A 21,494-nucleotide genomic window follows, 5' to 3' on the forward strand; every position below is an offset into this window, starting at 1 on the left:
GTGCTTTTCCAGGAAGCATAGTGGATGGAAGGGACCCAGGCTATGGGGCTGAGTTTTTCCCCTCAGACTGCACTGCTGAGGACGTGCACACTGCTGGGAATCCAGACCATATGCAATCCCAGGATGTGATCTCTGGCATCTCCCCCAGCCTGAGCTCAGGTTATGCCTCACATAGGTGGTTGAATTTTTGGGACTGAGTGGATTCCTGAGACCTAATTCCCTCTGCTCTATTGAGGAGAGGCCCTCTGTCACCAGGCGAATGTTTTCATTCCAACTCTGGTTTTGCAGCAAAAATCCAAAGCTGGAAGGAGAATTGGCTCCACTTTGTTCCTAGCCTGGAAGTCTGTTGTGGTCACTGTTCTGGCTTCATGTTCAAGGATCAGGACCTTGAGGAGGATGTGTAGAGCCAGTAGAATGACCTTCCCAGGTGTTATATTTGCCTTACAGAGCCCTGACAGGGGGTTGTCATTATTTGTGGGCATCTCTGGAGGGCTCTAGCTGACCCTGAGGTCATTGAATATCCATCTGCCCATCCAGCCTCCCTCTCTCCCAGACCAGCCTCCTAGGGTCTTGATTTTGTTCCCTATAGGCAACATCTTAATGTGATCCATCAGCTGCTGCTCCCCATCCAGCTGGAGTCTTTGGGCACTGTGAGGTGGGTACCTGTCTGACAGAACCTTTACTCACAAATGTCATGTGTGCATTCCCACCCTGGTGATTCCCACCATCTCAGGTGTCTGGATGAATCCTTCTGTAAACCTGATGTTCTTTAATAGTTTGGGAGAGTCTGGCTGGTGGTTTCTATGGTATCCTGGTGGTTGCTAAGGAAAAAAGATCCCTCTGCCTCTAGGTCTTGGTGACTCTCTTTTTGCCCTGTCCTAGGCACTGGAGCCCAGCAGAACATCATGCTTGTTGTTTCCCAGCCCACTACAATGGTCAGGGCATAATTTGTGACTCCTGTCACGGCTGGGCTGGGTGCCTGCCACTCTTTTTTTCTAAGGCTTCTTTGAAGAATGAGACCAAAGAGCCTTCATGCTGGAGTTTGTGTGTTTGCTGCGCTCCCCACCCCCTCTCTTGCTGATTCCTTTACAGCTCTGAGTAATTTTAACAATTTATTTCATGCACTTTACATAGCAAGAAGCTGTGGCAGCAGCTGTGTCCATGGATCCTTACCACATATCCCCCAGTGTATTTTGTTCTGCTATGTATTGTCCCAGGCACATTTAAATAAATTTCTGCTGGAGGAAGGAACTTCACAGCTTAGCAGCAAAGGTTTGATGACTGGGAATATCAACAAGATACTTAAGGAGCTGCTGGATCATAGAATAGCAGCACCTCCAGCATAAAGCTCTGTTCACCTGAGCACAGCTGGGGCCCAAGTTCAGTTCAGTCTCTTTGTTGCTGTCGACAGGGACTGCATCTCCATATGGTGCTTGGTGATACAGCTATAGGTACAGGGTGGAATTTGGCCCCAAACCTACAGACTGGGAAGTGGTTAAAATGCATCTAGGCCAAACTCTGCTCTTGACACATTGCTGTCAGTATGGGTCTGGGCTGTTGCACATCATGGGCTTATTTCCATGGTTGCCCTTCAGGATCTGGGCAAACATCACAGATGAACTGCCCAAGGCCACGTGCTCTTGCAGGGGGCTCAGCTGGGTTCTGCAGAGGCTTGCAGCTGTGCACAGTGCTGGACAGGATTCAGTCTGTTGTAGCAACACAGGATTGGGTGCAAGTTTACTTTTGCATAAAGGAGTGTGCTGGTTTGGGTTAGGATTGAGTTAATTTTCTTCGTAGTAGCTGGTATGGGATGAAGTTTTGGATATGTGCTGAGAACAATGTTGCTAGTACAGCAGTGTCTTGGTTATTACCGGGCAGTGCTTACATAGTCAAGGCTTTTTCTGCCCTGCTAGCAAATAGGCTGGGGGTGCACAAAAAGTTGGGAGGGGACACATCTGGGACAGTTGACCCCAACTGACCAAAGGGATATTCTGTAACATGACATCACGCTCAGCTGGAGAAACAAGATGGAGGCAGGGGACACATTTGGAGTGATAGTGCTCATCTTCCCAAATGACCATTATGCATGATGGAGCCCTGATTTTCTGCTGATAGGCAGGTTCCAATTGGTACACAGGTGTTCACCTGTCTCCAGAAAGGCAAGGCTCCATCACTGCCAATGCCATCACTCCAAAAGTCCTGCCTTCCTTCTTCTTCCCCCAGCTTTATATGCTGAGCATGATGTCATATGGTGTGGAATACCCCTTGACCAGTGGGGGTCAGCTGTCCCAGCTGTGTCCCCTACCAGCCCCTTGTGCACTGCTAGCCTTCTCCTGGCAAGGTGGTGTGAGGAGCAGAGAAAGCCTTGACTCTGTGTAAGCACTGCTCAGCAATAATTAAAACATCAATGTACTAACAACACTCTTCCCAGAACAAATCCAGAACTCCACTCTGTACCAGCTACTATGAAGAAAATCACCTCTATCCCAGATAAAACCAGCACAAGAATCAAAGCTTAAAGTATCAGCTGGCCTTTCTCTCACTCATGACTTTTCTAAAACATCTGAACAATTTCTTCTTTAACCCTGTTAAAATCAAGCAATCTGGTATTTAAATTGTATGTGAATTTGATAAATAAAGACAGGTTACAAAATGCCACATGGAATGATTTGTTTTTTTAAAGTTTTTCAACTACTTAGGACAAAAAGTGTTACAATGCTTGACTTTTCATTTAGTTACATAAATAATTTTTTTATAAATATCTCTTTATAAACAATATATAAATAGCTTTACAACATAAATACATTTATGCATGACATGAATTTACAAACGGCAACGTTATACAGCTGGCTTCATCAGTCTCTTGGAAAAGCACTGTCCCTTGTCTTGGTGAGTGTTTGTATATATAATATATATAAGATAGAGAGCACTTTTTTTAAAAAAAAAATAACAAAACCAAAACAGCTGGTGCCATGACTCCTCGTACCAAAAAGAAAAACACAGCCACATCTTTTGTCCATTCCAGGGGAGATCTCTGCTCTTCTAGGCGTTGCCTGGGGAATGGCCCTGCCTGGCCAGGGTAGGAGAAAATGGACTATGGATTCAAAGCCCTGCAAGGAACAGGAACAAAGTGTCTGTTAGTACTCGCCATACAACACCTTGTACCCATCCCAAGCTGAAACCCCTGCAACAATAATCCTGCTGGGGGGCTAGGGGATGCTAAAGGCAAGGGACGTTCTCATGCTAAAGCAAGGAAGCTCACGCTTTGCTTTCTGGCTTTTTGGTATTAATGGGAGAGGCTGAGGGAGGTGTTGCTGCTCCTCCTGGCCCTGAATCTGGCAGAAATCTTTTTTTTCCTGATGAGAGTTTAACAAGAGAGCATGGGTACAAACTGGCTGCACAGTGTATGTGTGCTTTTTGGACCTCTGAGCTGGATGATTCCTTGGAAATACTGAGGAGCTGCTACACAAGGTAGCAGAGGTGCAGCACCCGTCCCAGTGGGCAGGGCTGTGGACCATCATTGGCTTGCTGTAGGCACCTGCTCTTCCCATAACTCTGCAGAGTAGCAGAATGTCTGGAGCTGGTCCCCTCTGTGCCTAGTGATGGGCCAGGGCCCATCCCTCTGATTGCTGCAGTGCCATGCCATGGGAGGAAGAGTGAGTAGCCTGGGCTGCAGCAAGTAGGAGCTTCCCCAGATCCAAGATCACCTGTGTGTGTCTGCTGGCAGGAGTAGTGCCTCATTTCCCCCGTCACCCCTGGGGCCAGCTGGCTGGAGCTGCTATCCATCTCCCAAACTGGTCGCTGTGGGGAAGTGATGCTTCTCTTGCCCATCAGTCCCTACACACAGTGGCTGTGTGGCTGTGGAGTGGGAAGACCTTCTCCCACCTTCCCATAACTTGCTTGGCTGCAAAGCCTGAGTTAGGAGGCACTACCCTTGGCTGCCACCACAACCAGCAGACACCTGGAAACTCGTGTATTGTTTTCCTTTAAATTAAGAGAACTGAAGCACAGGTGAGACAGGTGCCTCAGGAGTCCTATTCTGCCCTCTTAATGCATGTCCACGGGTCACCTGTACCCGTCAAGCAAAAGGAGCAAGCGGGAAGGCATTAGCTGTAGCGGAGCTCCTTCTGCATCCTGCCCGCTGCCCGTGGGCTCCAGGGGGGCTCCAGCCCGAGCTGCTGCGGGGGCAATGAACCACGGCTGGGGCTCTGATCCTTCCCTACACAAGCAGGCAAGGCCCAGCGGGCAGTGGGAGGGTTGTTGGAGGGGTGGGAGCGAAATTAAAGCCAACTTCGGGATCCTTCCCTTTACCCACCAACAACGCGGGGGTTCGCAGCCGGCACAGTGGGGTGACCGCTCCCCATCCTGCCCGCGGGCAACGCACGGAGGGGCAGCACAGCATCCCCGCAACCCCTCCACGGGCCCGTCCCGGCCGCTCACTCACCACCAGGGGTCCCTCAGCAGCCGAGGCCGCTCATGGCGCCGATGCGGTCCAGCTTGAGGCCGAAGCAGCCCTTGCCCAGGCCCTTCTTATGGAGGCCCTTGTGGCGGCGGCCCGGCGGGTCCTGCAGCAGCCTCGCCCAGCCTGCCCGCGGCCGGGACTCGGCCCGCGCCTCCCGGGCCTCCCGCGGGCCCGACCCGCCGCCGCTGCGCTCCTTCTCCCGCTCCTTCTCCCGTTCCTTCTCCCGCTCTGCCGCCGCCGCCGCCTCGGGCGGACCCGCTGCCGCTGCCGAGCCGCGGGAGCCCTGTGGAGAGGGAGAGAGAGGGTCAGAGAGCCGCCTTGCCCCAGAGACTCCTTCCCGCATCACGATTGGGGACCGCATCCGTTAGGGACCCGCAGCGGGGTTCGGTGTATTCACCTCCTCCGGGAATACCCACCAGGGACTGGGGTCTGTGCACAGTCCCTTCTGCCAGCAGTGCAGCCCATCATCCCGCGATTGTGCCCAGGGCATCCTCTCCCCTCCCCAAATCCATGCAACCTGCTCTGGAGTCAGAGCATCCCCTTAGCTTCTCACCTACTGCCTCGGCACTGCCCTGGTCGCTTTGTGACTCGCTGCCCCGGCTGGGTTCACTGCATCCCCCTAAAAAAGGAGTGGTGGTACCGCACTCCCCAGCCGTGCTGCTGTTACTGCAACCCCCTTGCCCCTCAAACCTGACTCACTGGGGTCAGTGCCGTCCCCTGCCAGTTTCAGGCCCCTTCAGATTATCTCTATGTGTGTTGTGTTCCTGCCTCTCAGTCCTGCCCGCCCCCCCACACCTCCTCCAGGGGCTCACTCTACTCTGAGGAGCTCCCACCGCTCTCCTGGGGCACCCCTGACTCTGTCTCCGGGCAGTGCCACCCAGTGTCAGCAGCCTCCGGCGCATCCTTCCTCCTCAGCACCGTAGGACACTCAGCTCCTTGGAACACCTCCATTTGGGGTCCCTCTTCCCCGGAGAGTGCCCCTGCCTTGCCTGTTTGGGCAGGGCTGCCTGGAGAGCTCTGGCCTCACACCCTGCCTTCCGTGCACCTGCTGCCCACCCCGCTCCAATTCTGCTCTCCTTCCCCTGTGCCCAGCAGAGAGGGGAGCCCGAGGTGACTGTCTCCCTCCCTGTCGCTCATCCCGCAGGGTATCGGGCACAGAACGTTCTCCTCCAGGTCTTGGTTTGGGGCTGACGTCCCTGGGATATGCACAGCTGGAACAAGCTGGAGAAGCGCTCCGAGCACTCAAAAAGCCCATGAGAAAGGAGAACCTCGCTTTGCTCTGATTCTGGCATCCCAAAGTCACCCCTCGTCTCCCCCTGCACCCTTAGGACCCACGGCGGGATGTGAGGAGATAAGAGAGAGCCTGGGAGCAGCCCTACCTTCTGTGGGAGCTGAGATGCCGCCTTCGCCTCCAGCCTGACGGAGAGCAGAACGAGTAAAAGTCCACCAGCCAGCAAGGGTGAGATCTGCATCCTGCGAGGCCGAACGAGAGGGGGGCCGGGGGGCGGGGGAGGGGAGGGGGGGGCAGCGGGGAGCCAAGGGGAGCCCCGGGGAGAGGCCGGGACCGACGGGAGTCAAAGTTCAGAGCGGAGCCCCGAGGTCCCTCCCGCCGCCAGCGAAGTGCCGAGCTAGTGAACTTAGGCTTTCTGCTTCATTCATTTTATAACCCAACCTGCTCGGTGATGTCATCTAAACAACCAGGTCCAACCCGGCCTCCCACTCCACAATAGCAGGAATTTAAAAGGGGGGGCTGGGGGGTGTCCCCTCTCCCCTGGCAGGAATAAATGACACATCAGCCCAAGACAACTAGCTCGGGGAGTTGGAGAGTGGAGACAGAAATCAGGGGGCATTTGGCTCCATGCCCTTCTGGACCCCCCTACAAACTCTCTACCCTCCCCTTGCCCAGCTGCCTCACGGCCCCTCCGGTGCCCCCTCTCACTTCCCCAGTGACGTCCCCTGAGGCAGAACACGGGTCAGCCTGGGGTGGCTGTCACAGGCTGGGGGCAGAGGTCGCAGCAGGGGGTTAAAAACCAAAAGACTAGAAAAAGTGAAAAAAGCACTTTTAAGATAAATAAATATTTTTACAACCATTATTAAATCAGAACCTGTTCATCCTCCAACTTCTTTGCCAGGTCTCTGTCTGGCAGAAAGGTGGACACTGCCCATCCTGCCATGAGACACTAGGGACACAGGGGCATGTGGGGTTCAGTGTCACCTTAGCAGGTCCCTGAGCTTGGAAGGGGTGACTTGCTCCTTTCAAGGAGCGGGATTGATGGTGTCCCTCGCCCTGGAAGTGGGGCTTTTCACACACTGCAGAGATGTCCTTTGCAGTCAGTGGCACAGGGTCCCTGCTGGAGACAGGACCTCAAGGGCTGACCCACAGCAGGGCTGTGCAGCCTGGCCTCCTCTGACCTGTTCCGGTAGCTGGAAGTGGGAGAAGGATTTGATCCTGGGATTAGCCTCAGCACATTGTGGGGGCTCTGAGAACATGGTAGGCTCCCCCTCCCCCTTCCCCTTCAGCAACCCCTGCAGCAGGGCAGAATTTGTGCCTCTGCTACTGGTTTGCCTGACACTGAGAAGCTCTGGGGCTGTGGCTGTTTTCTTCAGATGGAGTTGGGCACCACCCCTGCAACCCCAACCAGGGAGGATGCTCTCACTGAGATCAGATCAGAGGAAAGATTCCCCTTTGCAGATGTATGCTCGATTTCACCAGGCTGGGTTTTCATCCCAAATCCTTTCTGTGGACCAGGAAACACTCTCGGCTCTTTTTCTTCTCCCTGGGTCAGCTCCAGGCTCCTCTTATTAGTTATTATGGGCTCTGCTGCTCCCCATATCCCTGGGGAGCTGCTAGAGCTCCCTGGGGATCCTTGATTTCCCTGCTCCCCTGCAGGGAGATGCTGCCTCTTCCACAGCCCAGGCTACTGGGCATGGGATACTTCAAAGGAGATTGTCTTTTCAGTTCCATGAGAACGGGAGCTGGAAGGAGAAGGTCTCGGTGGTTTTTCCATCATGCCTGCCAGGTGGAGACAACTTGGGCTTTTTGGAGTGCAAAGTTGTGTTTGGGCATTTGTCTGCGTGCAGGCTGAGAGAGGCGATGGAGCGGGGATTAGAGCCGACCCCTGGTGCCAGAGAGCCGTGGGTGCAGGAGAGGATCGGAGAGAGGCACCTTCTCTCGGGGTCCAGCTCTTGTCCCTCTCAGCGTGTGGCAGGGATGGAACATCTAGCATCTCCGGGGTGCAGGGAGCTGAGGGGGAGGCTACAGCAATAACCCTTTCAGCAGAGTTTGTGCAAAGGAAAGAGGAGCAGTGGAGAGCTGAGCCCTGGCTCTCCACATCCTGGCACTGTCAGGGTGCCCAAAGTCACCAGCAGTATCCTGCTGCCCCACAATCCCACTTGTCTTGGCTGATGCTGCGGGCAGCCCTGCTCTGTGGTTTCTCCCCGGGGGTACCCACGATGGGGAAGGAGATGAGGCACACAGCTGGGGGTAAATGTCCCAGTGTGGGGCTTCCTTGCTTGCCACCAGACCCCCACTGCCTGCGGGACATGGGGTTGGGAGCAGTATTGGAGTTTTTCCACTAGCCCCTCACCCTGGAGTATTTAGAGCATTGCTACAAATGCCACAATGCTGTCAGGTCTCAGCCAGAGCCTGCCCACAGGAGGCTCGTCCCTCACCCTCGGCTTCCACCAGCATGGTTTTCATTAGCGTGTTTTCTTTGTCACACTGTGCAGAGTCTTGAGTTTGTGGGGGGGGTGAGGAGGGGGGCTGTGCTTTATAAATCCAATTAGTCTTGTTATTCAAATTACTCTGCCTTTCTGCTGAAAGTCGCTGGAGTCAGAGCCTTTCCCTTAACTCAAACCAGATCGAATCCACTGGAGTGGCAAAAAACTCAGAGGGGGGAGAAGGGATGAGCAGAAAGGAGTTAAGAGCAGGAAAGCTTTTAACCCTTGAAGGGATGTGCCTACTCACCCAAGCTGAGAACTGGCAAACTCAGGGCACGTGTGGAAGGTGGGAGTTTGGTGTAGAGGGAGCTGCACTTGTTGAGGGCTTTCCTCAAACATTGGAGAGCAAAGGGGGCAAGGAGGGATGGCGACCTGTGGGGTGGGCTGGAGGGGGAGTAATTTTTCCTCATCACACTCAGGGGCCCAAAGAGAGCTGTGGGGAGAGAGGGGCTGGTCTGCCTGTGAGAAATACCAGAGTTGGACCAGGGGCTATGGGGAGATGGGATGTGGTGCATTTGGTGAGGGGGTCACTTGGGGTGACCTAAGGAAAGCGTGAAAATCTGTATTTCACTCCTTTTCATGTCACATAATGTCCCCAGCACCCTTCCCCATGTGACAACAGATGAAGGGCCATGCAAAGGATTCCGTTTGGTGGCAGTGATGCTGGGTCCATCCAGCCTCTTGCCCCTTTGCATCCTGCTGAGCATCACCCAAATCCAGGACATACATGTCCTCTATCCTGCAAGGCCCTGATCCATTAGTGGGGTGGGAAGCTGTACCTGCTGGAAACTGCCTCAAAGCAGAAAATATCACTGTTGTGGGGCTGAAAATGCAGAGTCTTAGCTGAAGTCAGGAGCCAGGTTTAGGGCACCTACCAGAGGAAAACCCCAAGAAGGTTTACAGGACAGTAACGTGTAACCCAGCCTGAAGAAAGCTGTGCCACATGCCACAGCAGAGAACAGACAGATATCTATCCCCCTGTTTGTGGGTTGTTGTTTTTTTTTCTTTCTGCTCACTTAATTTGGGAGCATGCTTCTATATTGATTTGGAGAAATTGCTGCCCAGACTTATGTCTCTTTCACTGCCATGGGCCCGGGAGCATTTTCTTGATGGAGAGATGGATAACTCCAATGTGAAGATTTTCAGATGATGCCATCTCAGTGACTCGTGGCCAACCTGATGAGGCGCTGGTCAAGCACTGTCCCAAAGCCTCTTTGTGGCTTTGGAACAAGCCCCAAAACATTGCTGCTCTCTACTCATCCTGTCCACTTTGCTTGGTACCTTCCTGGGGCAAGATCAGGGCAGAGAAGCAGGTACAAGGATGGAGGAAGTATCAGGGTGGAGGAGGTAATTTTCCCTTGGTGCAACCACCAAATACCGGTCTACAGGTATGAGACACCCACTGGTGTTTGCCACTGAGGGTTTGAGGTGACACAACAGGAGCTTTTTAGAGTTTGTTTTTTTCTACAAGTTTTCTGGTACCACCTGGGGATCTGGCGATAGCAAGTTCAGCAAGAAGCAGTTTTTTGGGGGTATTCCAATTTTGGCTGCAGGGACTGGCACTGGCAGGCACTGGCACCCACAGTGGCAAGGGACTGTCTGGTCCCACCTCTGTGGCAGGACACAACAGGCAATGTGGCTTCCTGAGGATGCTCTGAAGCAAGATTTTCTGGTGAATAACCCTATAGCCCCTGAGAGCAGTAGCACCAGCTTAAGGCTCAGATGTGGGCACCAACAGACTCAAGGCCTGGGCAACCACCAGGCTGTGATGGGGACAGGGTGGCTGAGCACACAGGTGTGATGCTCCTGGGGCACTGCAGCAGTACCTCTGCCTGCTTTACCTCTTGAGTCTCTGTGTTGGGAATGCTGATGGAGCTTTTGGCCTGCTTGGACATCCCTGGTGTTTATTTTGGATGGTGTTGCTGAATGAGGCATTACAGGAAACACTACAGGATTTTACACTTTCCCCTGACTCCTTTGGGTCTGACCCATGATACACACAGGGCCAACATCTTCACTTCCCAGACTGTGACTGTGATGGGGAGAGTCTGCTGGGGATGGTGGGACAAGGCTGCAGGTGCAGGAAGGACATGGAGACTGAGGGGGCATCTACATCCCTTCCAGAACCTTCCAAGGCAGCAAGAATGAGGAGATAAAAGTCCTAGGTAGAGACTCCCAGGTCTTTGCTAGTGAAGTCTTGGTGTCCTAACAGGCATGGTGTGTTTTTCCCCTGGCTGCTCGCTTTGTGGTTTGCCTGTTGGGCTTTGCCAATTTCCCTGGGCTCCCTGGGATGCCCCAGTCTCCTCCTGATTTTCTGGGTGTTTCTTTTCCCTGGGGCTGTGGTATGGCCATGATCCAGGGCTGGGCTGCCTTGGTGGGCTGGCAGGAGTGGGAACATGGCATGTCAGACTTTTGTTGAACATCAAGAAAATGAAGCAATTCTAATGCATGGGTGAGTCCACACCATGAGCCTCCCTCTGTGTCAGTCCTTGGAGGATGTAAATTGTGCTGTCCCCAGCTGCTGGCTGCTCAGCAGCTAATGTAGGGTCAAAATGTTGGGATTTTCCAATCAAAGCACCCAAGTCATCTTTGTCCTTCCTTTTTCATATGCCTTTCCCCCCAAAAATGGGGGTCTGGAGCTCCTAATGTTAGCCCAGGCGTGCTGCTTTTGCAGCTCAGCATCCCTTTTGAAAGACATATTGCTCAAAGAGGCAATAGCCCAGAAAGGTCAAAGGATGAGTTGTTGTGACATTTATGCCCACGGGAAGCCATGCAGAGATCTGGCAGACCAGCTGGGTTGGCCTCCCAGCTTGTACCCATGGGGACCCTATCATGGTGCTGCAGTTGGATGCCACCACCACACTGCGTCACCCCAGGCAGCCCTGGGGAGGGTCTGTGCTGTAACGTGCTACGTGTGCATCCAGGCCAGGTGAGCAGGTCCTCACTAGCCCTGCGGCTCTGGCAGCAGTGCACACTCTGGCTTGGCAGGAGCCTCTTCCACCTGGATTGACTGGGCAAAACCTGTCACCCTAGAAAATGCTGTCAGCAGCTCCCTTGGGGTCCCCTCCACCAACACCAAATGGCCTCCAGCCCCTCTGAGCTGGTTTCCTGGGAACCCAGCACCAAGCAGTGGGAAGTCCCTTTTGGCACTGGTCCTTCAGGGGAAAACCTTTGGGCTTTCTGAGCCTTTCCCTGGAGCATCTCAGATGCAGGAAAACCCAGGGCAGTTCTGGGATGCAAGGGAGTTGAATCCATGCTGATCTTGGGGATGCTGGTTGTCAAGCCCTTGAGCTCCTGCCAGGGATGTGATCCCACTGAAGCAAATTTGGGCCTTCTGCCCCTTTTTTCTTTTTATTTTTGGGAGGGAGTTTGGATGTGTCCCATGGGAGGGTTTGTGCCAGACACAAAGAGCCCAGAGCAAGGGGCTGGCGAGGAAAGGGGCAGATATCAGTATTGAGGATCGAGGGACAGGTTTGCAGAGCAGATAACATCCCGGCCATGCCTCAGCCGTGCCTGGGAACATTCGGGGCCGTCATTCCCGTGGCCTGGAAGCGCTGCCGGCCGCGGAGCGTCGCGGTGGCCCGGCTGCCACCCCATGGGCAGCCGGTGTGGACGTGCGGGGCTCCACAGCCCTAACCTTTTGCTACCAGACAGAATAACAATGCCGACTCGCTGGGGTATTATGGCCGTTGTTTGCTTGAGATACAAAGGCACAGAGCTTTCTCATGAGGTAATACTGATAAATTACTCTCACAGTCACCACTCCGCCCGCAGCCCGCTCCCTGCACCGCTCCGCAGCACTCCGCGGGGCCCGCAGAGGTCCCCATTTGCCTCTGCCAAGCTGCCAGGAGGTGCCCACCAATCCCTGGGTCCTGCAGTCTGTGCTGGAGCCTGGTGCCCCTGCTAGACCTCAGCATGCAGATCCCACCCAGCCCCGAAGCAGCCCCCAGAGGGAAAGTTCAGACTCCCTCCCACGTGCATGGGGTGGAGGATTGGGGGGGGGGGAGGTGATGGGGAGTTGTGAGGTGGGTGCTTAACCCGGTGACCGCAGGGCAGTTTGCTAGTCCCTCCCCTGAGAGCACCTTTTCCACCTCCTTGGGGACATCAAACAGGGCTTGGACTCCCTGCCTCATGTGCCCTCTAAGTTCCTGTCTGGGCTTCCTGATAGGACTCCTGGAGCTGTGTCACACTGCATTACCCCAGTGCTCTGACACCTCAGAGCTTTATAATCCAAAACCACTTTGAGCACCTTTGGGAAGCTCAGTCTGCCACTGGCCGGGCAGAAGGATGCAGAGAGACTGAGGGCATGGTTTTAAAAGAGATTTGGCTAGGGAGGAAGAGACCTGAAAGTATCCAGGAGACAAATCCAGGAGACCCCAGCTATACCAGGAGCAAAGCACTGAACCTGTTACTTCAACATCCTACCTCAGTAGCCCACCTTTCTTCTGCTGCCCCCTTCACCTCTTTCTTAGCTGCTTGTCCCTCTCTGCTGGGGTCTGGTTCTCCCTCTCCTTTGCTGGATAAAAGGCCAAACCAGACCTTTCCCCTTACCTGGGGGGAGCTGCAGGCATTTCTCCAGGCACTTCTGCATCTGAAGAAGATGGGAACCCACCAGTCCTGATCTTGGGTGGCCTGTTTCCCAACCAGAGGTATGGAGGGCTCCAGAGAAGACTGGAGAAGGACAGGTGAAGCAAGACCATATATGTTGTGACATGGTTATCAGATAGGTATCTACTGTGGAAATAGATGTTTTTTACCTTATTTGTGGTAACAAATCTGTCTCCCTCCCCCCTACTCCCCCCCAAGCATGGTTTGTGTCCTCAGGTCAAATGCCCAGACAGCTCCTGGTGCCTGAGCAATGTCAAAGCGAGTGAGATTCTGGCTGAACTCTGGGTGTTGCTGCTGCAATAGAGACACTTCCAAGGGCACTCAGAGGCTCCAGAGAAAACCTGTGTCCCCACTCTGCCTTCATGCTGTGCAGGTCCAGCCTCTGGACAACAGCAGAGAGGCAGAACACCCTGCTGATCTCCATCACACTACCACAGCCTGCTAACCAAAATATTCAGTAGCAAAAGTTGGTGGCAATCAGGCTGACATGGGCAATTTTCCAGGGGCAGAGTCAGTTTGTGCCAGATTGGCTGTGGGAAGAGGATGGAGGCATCAGAGGAACCACTCTGCTCTCATCCAGGGTTCCCGTGTTGAGTCATCTTGGGGAGGCTCCAGCCCTTTGGCCAATGACTCCTGATTAACACTGATGTAAATGAGCACCAGGTGGGCCCTTCCTCCTCACTGAAACCACGAGCAGAGGAGCCAAAGCCTTCATAAGTGGGGTGTTCCTGCCCAAGGAGCCATGCGGTGCTCTTGCCTTAGCTAGGGTGCCACAACACGTTCCAGCCTTCAAGTTGGGGAGCAGCTACCAGTTACTGCCTGGGGGAAGATGGTGAGATAATCCTCCACTGTGGGAAAGCAAGCTGGGACACCAGGCTGGGCATGCTGCTACAGGACCCCAGGAAATGAAAGTACTGGGGAAAAGTTTGCCTGTGGACCTACTCCCTTTCAGGAAGCCCATGAGTTGCCATGGAGGGTCATGAGAACAGCAGCAAAGCAACTTCTTCTTTCCGTTGGCAGCCATGAGAATGGTGTGGATGGAAGATGGAGCCAAAAGTGAGACTGGCCGTCCAGCCCTTCCCTGGGATGGACTGCATTTGATGAGATCGTGCACGAGGCTCTGCCTTGCTGCCACATTTGCACTTGACCTCTTTGAAAGTTGTGAAGGATGGGCATGCAGCTGGTCCCAGACACAGGGTATCTACTGCTTGCTCGTGGGACAACAGAAGGCTGACATGTAGCTGCCGTATTTCTTCTCTCTCTGTGCCAGCGAAGGGGCAGAGCACAAGGGGTACGAATGCTGGCTCTGCCCCATGGACCAGACCAGATTTCCAACAGGGAGGGCTGAGAAATGCTTTGACAGTCTGCTGGGGCTTAGGGCCCATCAGGAGGTGGGAGATGAGGATGATGGTGGTGTCCAGCCATGGAGCTGTGTCCTTCTCACCACACAATATCACTGAAACTGTGATGTCACTGAAATGTGAATGTGTGGGCCCTAACACTGTAGTGAAATGAGGCAACCAGGTGCCACTAATTGCCAGGGAGTGGGCATGAGCTTGTTAGGCCCACCTGTGCCTAATTAGGGTGTGCCCCCACTGCGCATGAGCAGGATTAGGGGGCCAATAAAAGGTGAGGCCTGAGTCACAGGCTTAGCTCAGCCCTGAACTAGCCAGCAGAGGGGTCAGTCACTCTCAGAACAACAGTACTGATCCAGGCTAGTCAACCCTGAGGGCTATAGGCTTAGAGCACTACTTGTGAGTCTCTGCTGGAACACCTGATTGGACCTTGAAGCGCTGTTCCCTAAAAGAGGTTCGTCTTGCTACATAACACTGTCAGCAGTGCTAACACCAAATTCCCCCCACTTCCTCCCCTAGCTCCTGTGGAAGGAACAGGGCATGCTGAAGCTCCTGCAGCTGGTGGCACCACCTGGTGCAGGAGAAAGCCTGGTCATGTTCTGGGCTCTGCTTCACTATGGGGGTGAAGAAGAATAAAAACATGGCACAACTCAGCAGCATGGAGAAGAATGCTGTTCCCATCTGGTCAGCAGATAGAGGGGGACAACAGGGTGACAGTTTCATTTCAGAGGGCTTGCCATGGCTTTATGGAGGCTCAGCAGCAGTATTTTGGAGCATGGTCATGGGGCTGGCTTGTGTCCATGAGGGGCCTGCAGCTACAGGTGATGCTGCACATTGAGTAGACACGGCCATGTGGTCTTTGGAGGTGACTGATGCCAGGCACTGTGGACACCAACCTGCAGGATGAGGAATAAGCACTGTGGGGCAATCATCTTCCCCATTCTAAGTGAAGGGGCTGCATGAATGTACTGATCAGACCCACATTACTGCCAATCTGAAGACTAAATAGAACCTTTCCCAACCAGAGCCCCACTTTAAGACACCAGCTCAGGTCCTTTTGGATCCCTCATCCAGCCCCTAAGGGGCTGCTCCAGGCAGACAGCTCAAACAGGGTGGATGGGGATAGCAAACTATGATGCTGGTTTGCTGCTCTTCAGTTTTTCTTCAGGCTGAAATTCTTTGGCAAACACAACCTGAGTTTGCAGGTGACACCAGTGTGTAACAAAACCACCTACTCCCAGTCAATCAGACTGGATCTGATTCTGCTATGAAACCCCGTGGGAGACCTGCAGCCACTGAAGGAGCACAGAGTCAAAGTCCCAGCTTCTGACTCTGGTCTCATGCTTCAGCATCACCCTCTGCCATGAAGCCACTGAAATATCCTGCTGGAGATCAGGCCCCTGCCACTCAGCACCATGAGTTGGTCAGTACTGGGGTGCTGTGGTATGGGTGGCCAAGAGGATCAACAGGTTGCCCGGTGCCAAACCTCTGGTGCTAGAGAACCATGAAGAGCTGAGCCTCCTCTCCTCTGCAGTGCAAGCAAGGCCATGCAGGTCCTGAAGGAGGCTTCCCCACTGCTTTTGGAAATACAGGTGCCTGCAAAGCTCTGAGTTTCCACTGTGATAGTACCATTCTCAGCTCTTTACAGCATCACATCAGCTAAATGATGTGGTTTTTTTCCCCTATGTGGCTCGAAACGTTGGCTGAAACATGTGTGCTGGCAGTGAACTGGACCAAATCATCACAGAGGTCCCAGCTGGCCCTGGCTGGAAAGGCAGGTTCTGCAAACCCCAGAGACCAAGGTATCCACGAACTTTAGAGGCTGGGGACAGCCTGGGTTGTGTCCCCGCTGTGGTGACACCACCTCCCTCCTCCCTTTCTCCCACCTCCCTGCACACCCTGGCCCCGTGGGGACCCCCCGAGTTGCTCGGCTCCACCTTCCAGCAGAAGCCCCAGCTTGGGCAGCCTCACACCATAACCAAGGGGGGACCCAGGCTCAGCCCCAGCCCTTTCTGGAGGTTTCCCTTCTCCTGGCCGCCTGTGGAGCCCCCCAGACCCTGACAAACCCCTCCTCTGTCCCCTCCTGCCTCACCCTGTCCCTCCGGGGACACCCTGTCCGCCCTACACACGCTGCCACCCTCATCGGACCCTTCCCGAGGTCCGTCCTCAGGCCCGGGCTGCGCCAAAGGGACCCAACAGTCCCTCTCCTGTCCCTTGAGGCCCCCCGGGAGTGCCGCTCCGGTCCCAGTCCCGGGGGTACGAGGGGCCACGGGCCAGGGCTGTCCTGGTAGGGAAAGGAGCAAACACTTCGCGCCTGAGGTGTTCTGGGCCCTACTGTGACCCGTAGGCCGCCTCCGACCCGGAAGTGGACGGTGGGGGGCGTTGGGACATTTAAACGGCGCGGAGCGGCGCGGCGGGGGGAGCGGTGGGGCCGGTGAGTGGTGGGGCCGGGTCGGGGGAGCGCGGGATCCGTCACCGCGGTCCTGGGCGGGGTGGGCGTGAGAGGCCCCCCCCCGAGGGCGCTCAGACCCTGTTATTCCTGCCAGAAGATCGGGCCCCGGGCTCGTCCGGCGGTCGCGGCGCCGTTAGCTCCCGCTTTGGGCCCCGCGGAAGGGCGGCGGTGGCCCGGGCTGCGTGCCCGGAGAGGGTGGTGGGCGCTCGGGGGGACAGTGGCGGTGTTGGCGCCTGACCGAGGAAGGCGGAAGGCGAGGGGTTGCCCCGGGGCTGCCCCCGGTCCTGGGGGTGGGGGAAGCGGCCCCGTCGCACCGGAGCGGAGGTGCCGGCCCTGCCTGCTGTGTGCGGGCTGCGGCCTTGGGACAGCCCCAGAGCCCCGGGTTCAGCGAGGTGGCAGCGGGTGGCGGAGCCAGGCCGGTGGCACCCTTCAAACACAACCCGGGGAGAGGAAGCGGGGCGGCTTTCACCCTGCGCCCGCCTCGGCGAGCACCGTCCCCGGTGCTGCCCGGGGTTTCGCTGCCCCGCGTCCCTCTCCCATCACCGCCTCCCCCCCGCTGCCTGCCCTCTCCTCAAGGCTGCTGGGCGGCCATCCGGTGCTGGTTGCCGACAGGAAGACGAATTAATGGAACTGTAATTAATGTGTAGGGGCTTCCTTCCTTGTGTGTCTGTGCTCCAGTTACTGACGTGGTGAAAATTGCAGAAATTACAGAGGAGGTGAGGTGCGAGTGTTTATTCTTTACTTGTAAATAAAGATAGCAAACTCCTGTATCCTGGAACCAGTGTTTGGAGAGTACTCTCACTGGCTTTTGTAAATGTTATCTACTTCTATTCAGCTGGCAAGGGGACAAGGTGATGTTAAAAGAAAGCTTGCTGCAGACCTACCTGTGTGAGAGTTTTGTAATAGTGCTGCAGCAGGTCAGGCTATTAGAAAACATCAGCTATTGGCCAGTGCCAATGGAAAATCTTAGGAACAAGAATCACAAACCACACAAAGATTTTTTTTTCCTATTTATTCAGGGATTTTTAATTTTTGCTTTGTATTGTGAAGCCCATTCACATCTGTGCTCAATTACTTAAGTAAATCTCTCTGGAACATGTGCTGTTTCTCCAAAAGGGCCAGCACGGACACCCTCAGGAGGAGTCTGCTGCCATCCTTGGTCCCTGCTGGATGGCACCCTGTTCCCAGGCAGTGTGGGCATGGAAGACACTGCCTGGGTGCTTATCCTCTGCAACTGCAGCAAGAAGGGAGAACAGAGCTGGTTGAAGGTGAAAAAAAGTTCCAAGCATGGTAGGACTAGGGAAGGGAATATAAATTTCTCTTCTACTGAGCTCAGCATTCAGTCCTGCCAATACCCCTGTGTTTAGAGAAGTGTAGGGCTTTAATGGACACTATCCATTGTTTTAGCTTCAAGCCCAGTGCTGCTCAGTTTTGGCATAGAAGGGGAGAGAATGAGCCCTGAAGTTCTCAACATATTAGCTGGGGTGAGGTTCAGCTATTCAGCTTTAAACATATCTTGAAGGAAAAAAGAGGCATTTTTATGAAAACTTGCAGAATACAGCAGTTGCACTGGGCTCCATTATATTTGTAGTTTCCTCTTTGATGTTAGATGTATAAAAAATCATTGCTATGCCCTGTCCATACCTATAATTTACCTTAACAGTAGCTGACAACAATTTACTAGATTGTTTTGCTCCAAAAACTGAAAAGCCAGAGCAGCTGAAACAGGATTAAAAGGTGCTTGATCTACTTACATTCCACACTCATTTGGCACAGGTGGAGGCATAATAACATCCACAGAAACTGGCATAGGATGGAGAGGCAGCCAGGGTGTCTCAATCATGAGGAATTATGAGCTCTTGCAAGACATTTAGTTGTGCTAGGGAGTTGATAGTGTCAGCCACGCTGGGAGGAAGTTTATGGCTAGGAAGACAAACTGAAATGTCTAGCCCTGGTATTTGAAGCAAGTGTCCTATATAATCCAGCAGTGGCAGTCTTTGTGGGAGGGAGGTAACTGATAGTGTGCTTTTTACTGCAATGTTGCAGTGCTTCAGGAGGGATGCAGTTAATTTTGAAGACTGCAAGTTGGACATGACCAGATTTTACCTCTGATAGCAGCTGAACTGGTAGTCTGATACAGTCTGTCACCACGGCCTTAAGTTGCTTTGCTTTTTCAAAGGCAAGGAAGAGTGGATTAAAGAAATCTCTTATGTCTGGGGTGTCAGCCTTGGAACAGAAATCCCATTTTGTGTGGTGTGTGGGCAGGTATAGCTTACGGCCTGTGTTTGCTCCTGGGTCACTGGTGGGGCTTCAGTGCAGTGCAGATGTTGAGTGCATTATGAAAGCCTTTCTTTCCCAGTGGAGTGACTTACCAGCCCACACCTCCTCTCAAGGTCAATACATTCTCTGTCGCTTTTAGCGCAATCAATTGTTTGTGGTTTGTTTCAAGAAAATAACCCTTTTCCCCCCTGTGTCTATTTGTAACTCCTTGAAGTCTGGGCCTTTTACTGCACTATGGATCAGCCGGGGTATGTGAGAAGTACTACTTCTGCCCAAGGTGCCAAAGAGAGTCTGAGCAAGCCTGCTGCTCCCCAGAAGAACGCTTACGCCAGGCTTGTGCAAAAACACCACAGTGGCCGATTCCAGTCCTATTTGAATAACGTTGCCCAGAAGATGCAGCTAGAAGATGGCAGCTCCAACGACCCCAGCTCAGATCTTGACCCGCCCCTGAGGAGAAGCCTAGTGAAGGATAATCCATCCAGGAATGGGTTGAATGTGAACAGCTATTCACCAGTCAGAACATCTCACCTGGAACACCCAATGCTTGAAGGATTTGAGAACGATAAAACCCAAACCACTCTGACCAGATGTCCTCATAAAAAAAATGCCATCGTTAGCCCAGAAGGAGACTTGGAAGTTGAAGAAGACTACTATGTACATCATCGTGGAGCTGCATCTGACCTGCGAAATATGAGTGATGGCCTGGGTGGGAGAGTATCAAACAGCCTGAGATACCGTGCAGCTCTGCAGAAGTCTTCTGGTTCTGATGAAAAGGATGAGGAGGACACATGGAGGAAGAAACACAAGAAACGAGGCAGGTGTCCTGCCAACACAGATACAACATCCGGACACTTGTTGACTGAGCAGTTTAGTGAGGATGTGCTGGCAATAAATGCCAGGAAAACCAGTCACTTTTCTTCAGGTCAAGTCCAAGGTGAGTTCACACTAATGAACTCTTTGGTCCATTTGCTATAATTATTGTGGAATTGAATGTGATGTTTTAGTCATGAGTGAGTTACTCTGAGCCAGTTCTACCTACTGTCCAGGTTAGTCAGCCCTTGGTTACCTGTTGGTGGCTTTGTCCTGATTTACAAGTAAGCCTTCCAGCATGTGCAAATGGCTTCATGTAGAGGCAGCTTGGTGTGCTGGCAGGACGTAATCCCATGGCTTAAGCCCTGTGAGTGTGGTTATGCTGCTTCCAGCATCTGCTCAAGACTAGGAGAGCCCAGTTTCTGTGGTGTGGAGTCCAAATTAATAAGACTGCTGGATCTCAGCCGGGCTGATCTCTCAGGGCAGAGTCACACTTTCCTCTGCATTGCCTCTTTGGATCTGGAGTGGTGGTTTGCCTTTGCAGAGGGTCCAAGTCCATCTAACACTCAGGCTAAGATGTCTTCGTAATATCTAATTCCTGATATGGAGTGTTGACTCTGGTCTGGTTGACTCTTGGCAACAAAGAGATCATGTCCTGCAGTAGTAAAGTAAATGGTTCTCTTAAATGTCAGGTTCAAGGCAAAAAGCTCACTTATGGAGAGAAAATCCTTTATTTAAAAAAAAAAAGCAACAAAACAAATCAAAGCCACAGCATCAACAGGCAACCAAACCCAGACACTTTAAATTTGATTTAATGGTGTAATTGGTTAAAACTTCCTCTGAATGATATTTATGGTGAGATACCTGGATAGCCTGATCTTATGAGCTACTAGAGGAGCTAGCATAAATGTCACCATATTCAATTCTTTGTAACAAGTAGAAAAGAGGTCCATTTCTCAGCTGGGTAAGATGGGCCTGAGGTATATCACAGCTCTTGGATTGGAAATCAAGTAAATGTTTAACTAAATGAATCTTACAAAACTATGTCCTGTCACTCAATAGTGACAAATAATGTGCTTTTTACAGGGTGTGTGGTATTTTTGAGGCTGAGACAGTAGATAATGTGTCAAAGTTAGTAAACTTTTGTGAGGCTTTACAAGACAGATCATAGAGGTTTAACACAAGCAGATTATGCTAAAATTCATTGATAGGATTGATTTTGGGGAGATTTTTTTTTTTTTTTTTTTTTTTTTTTTTTTTTTTTTTTTTTTTTTGCATGCCATGGAAATGATAGGTGCCTATATGGATTTTAGTCTAAAATAAAAATACTCTGGCTTTCAAAACCAAGCACCTGCAGTTCCCTTCCTGCTCTAGTTTGAAGTGGGGTTGCACAAACCCTGTGAAAACTAGCTGTTTAGTGTGAAGACCTAGACCAGAAAATTCTTCCATCACGTTTGACCACCCAGGTGGAAAACTCACTCTGTGGGGAAGATTATTGGAAAACTATTTGCTTAACAGTGACGCCCTTCTTCTTCTTCTTCCCCTTGCATGCCTCCCCCCTGTGTAGCTGAGGCTAGTTACTCTCCGGAACACATACAGGGACATGAAAACAGTGTCTTGAGGGAGAAAGAAACAGAGAAAGAAAAAAAAAAATTATTTAATTCAGGAAAATGCCTTTTCTGCTGTTCAGTTTGAGTTTATTTTAGCACTCTTGTTTAAGTGAAATGAAGGTTTTGCAGTACGCAAGCGCTTAGGTATAAGAACTCGCACATCAGAGTGCCAGATTATTATTTTCTCACTTCAAAGC

The 21,494-nt window shown here is 52.7% G+C and overlaps 2 protein-coding genes across 3 annotated transcripts in view; one reads left to right on the top strand and one right to left on the bottom strand.

Moving 5' to 3' along the window:
• Positions 1-2,940: 2,940 nt before the first annotated feature.
• Positions 2,941-5,969, bottom strand: NPPC (natriuretic peptide C). The gene is made up of 3 exons (XM_030456351.1): positions 5,842-5,969; positions 4,445-4,745; positions 2,941-3,110 (listed from the first exon to the last, which is right to left on the bottom strand). Exons 1-2 carry the CDS (start codon positions 5,932-5,934, stop codon positions 4,458-4,460), a joined length of 381 nt encoding a protein of 126 aa, XP_030312211.1. The 5' UTR covers positions 5,935-5,969; the 3' UTR covers positions 2,941-3,110; positions 4,445-4,457.
• Positions 5,970-16,501: 10,532 nt separating this feature from the next.
• Positions 16,502-21,494, top strand: part of DIS3L2 (DIS3 like 3'-5' exoribonuclease 2) — a 178,309-nt gene continuing 173,316 nt past the window's right edge. The window contains exons 1-2 of one of the 2 annotated variants that reach the window (XM_030455829.1): positions 16,502-16,579; positions 19,092-19,811. In XM_030455829.1, the coding sequence (XP_030311689.1) occupies positions 19,112-19,811 (700 nt within the window). In that variant the 5' untranslated portion in view covers positions 16,502-16,579; positions 19,092-19,111. Of the gene's footprint in view, positions 16,580-17,035; positions 17,314-19,091; positions 19,812-21,494 lie in introns of those variants that run through there. The other variant, XM_030455830.1, reaches the window with a different exon arrangement.

This window comes from Calypte anna, chromosome 9 (assembly GCF_003957555.1).
Source record: "Calypte anna isolate BGI_N300 chromosome 9, bCalAnn1_v1.p, whole genome shotgun sequence".
In the NCBI taxonomy this organism is placed as follows: domain Eukaryota; kingdom Metazoa; phylum Chordata; class Aves; order Apodiformes; family Trochilidae; genus Calypte; species Calypte anna.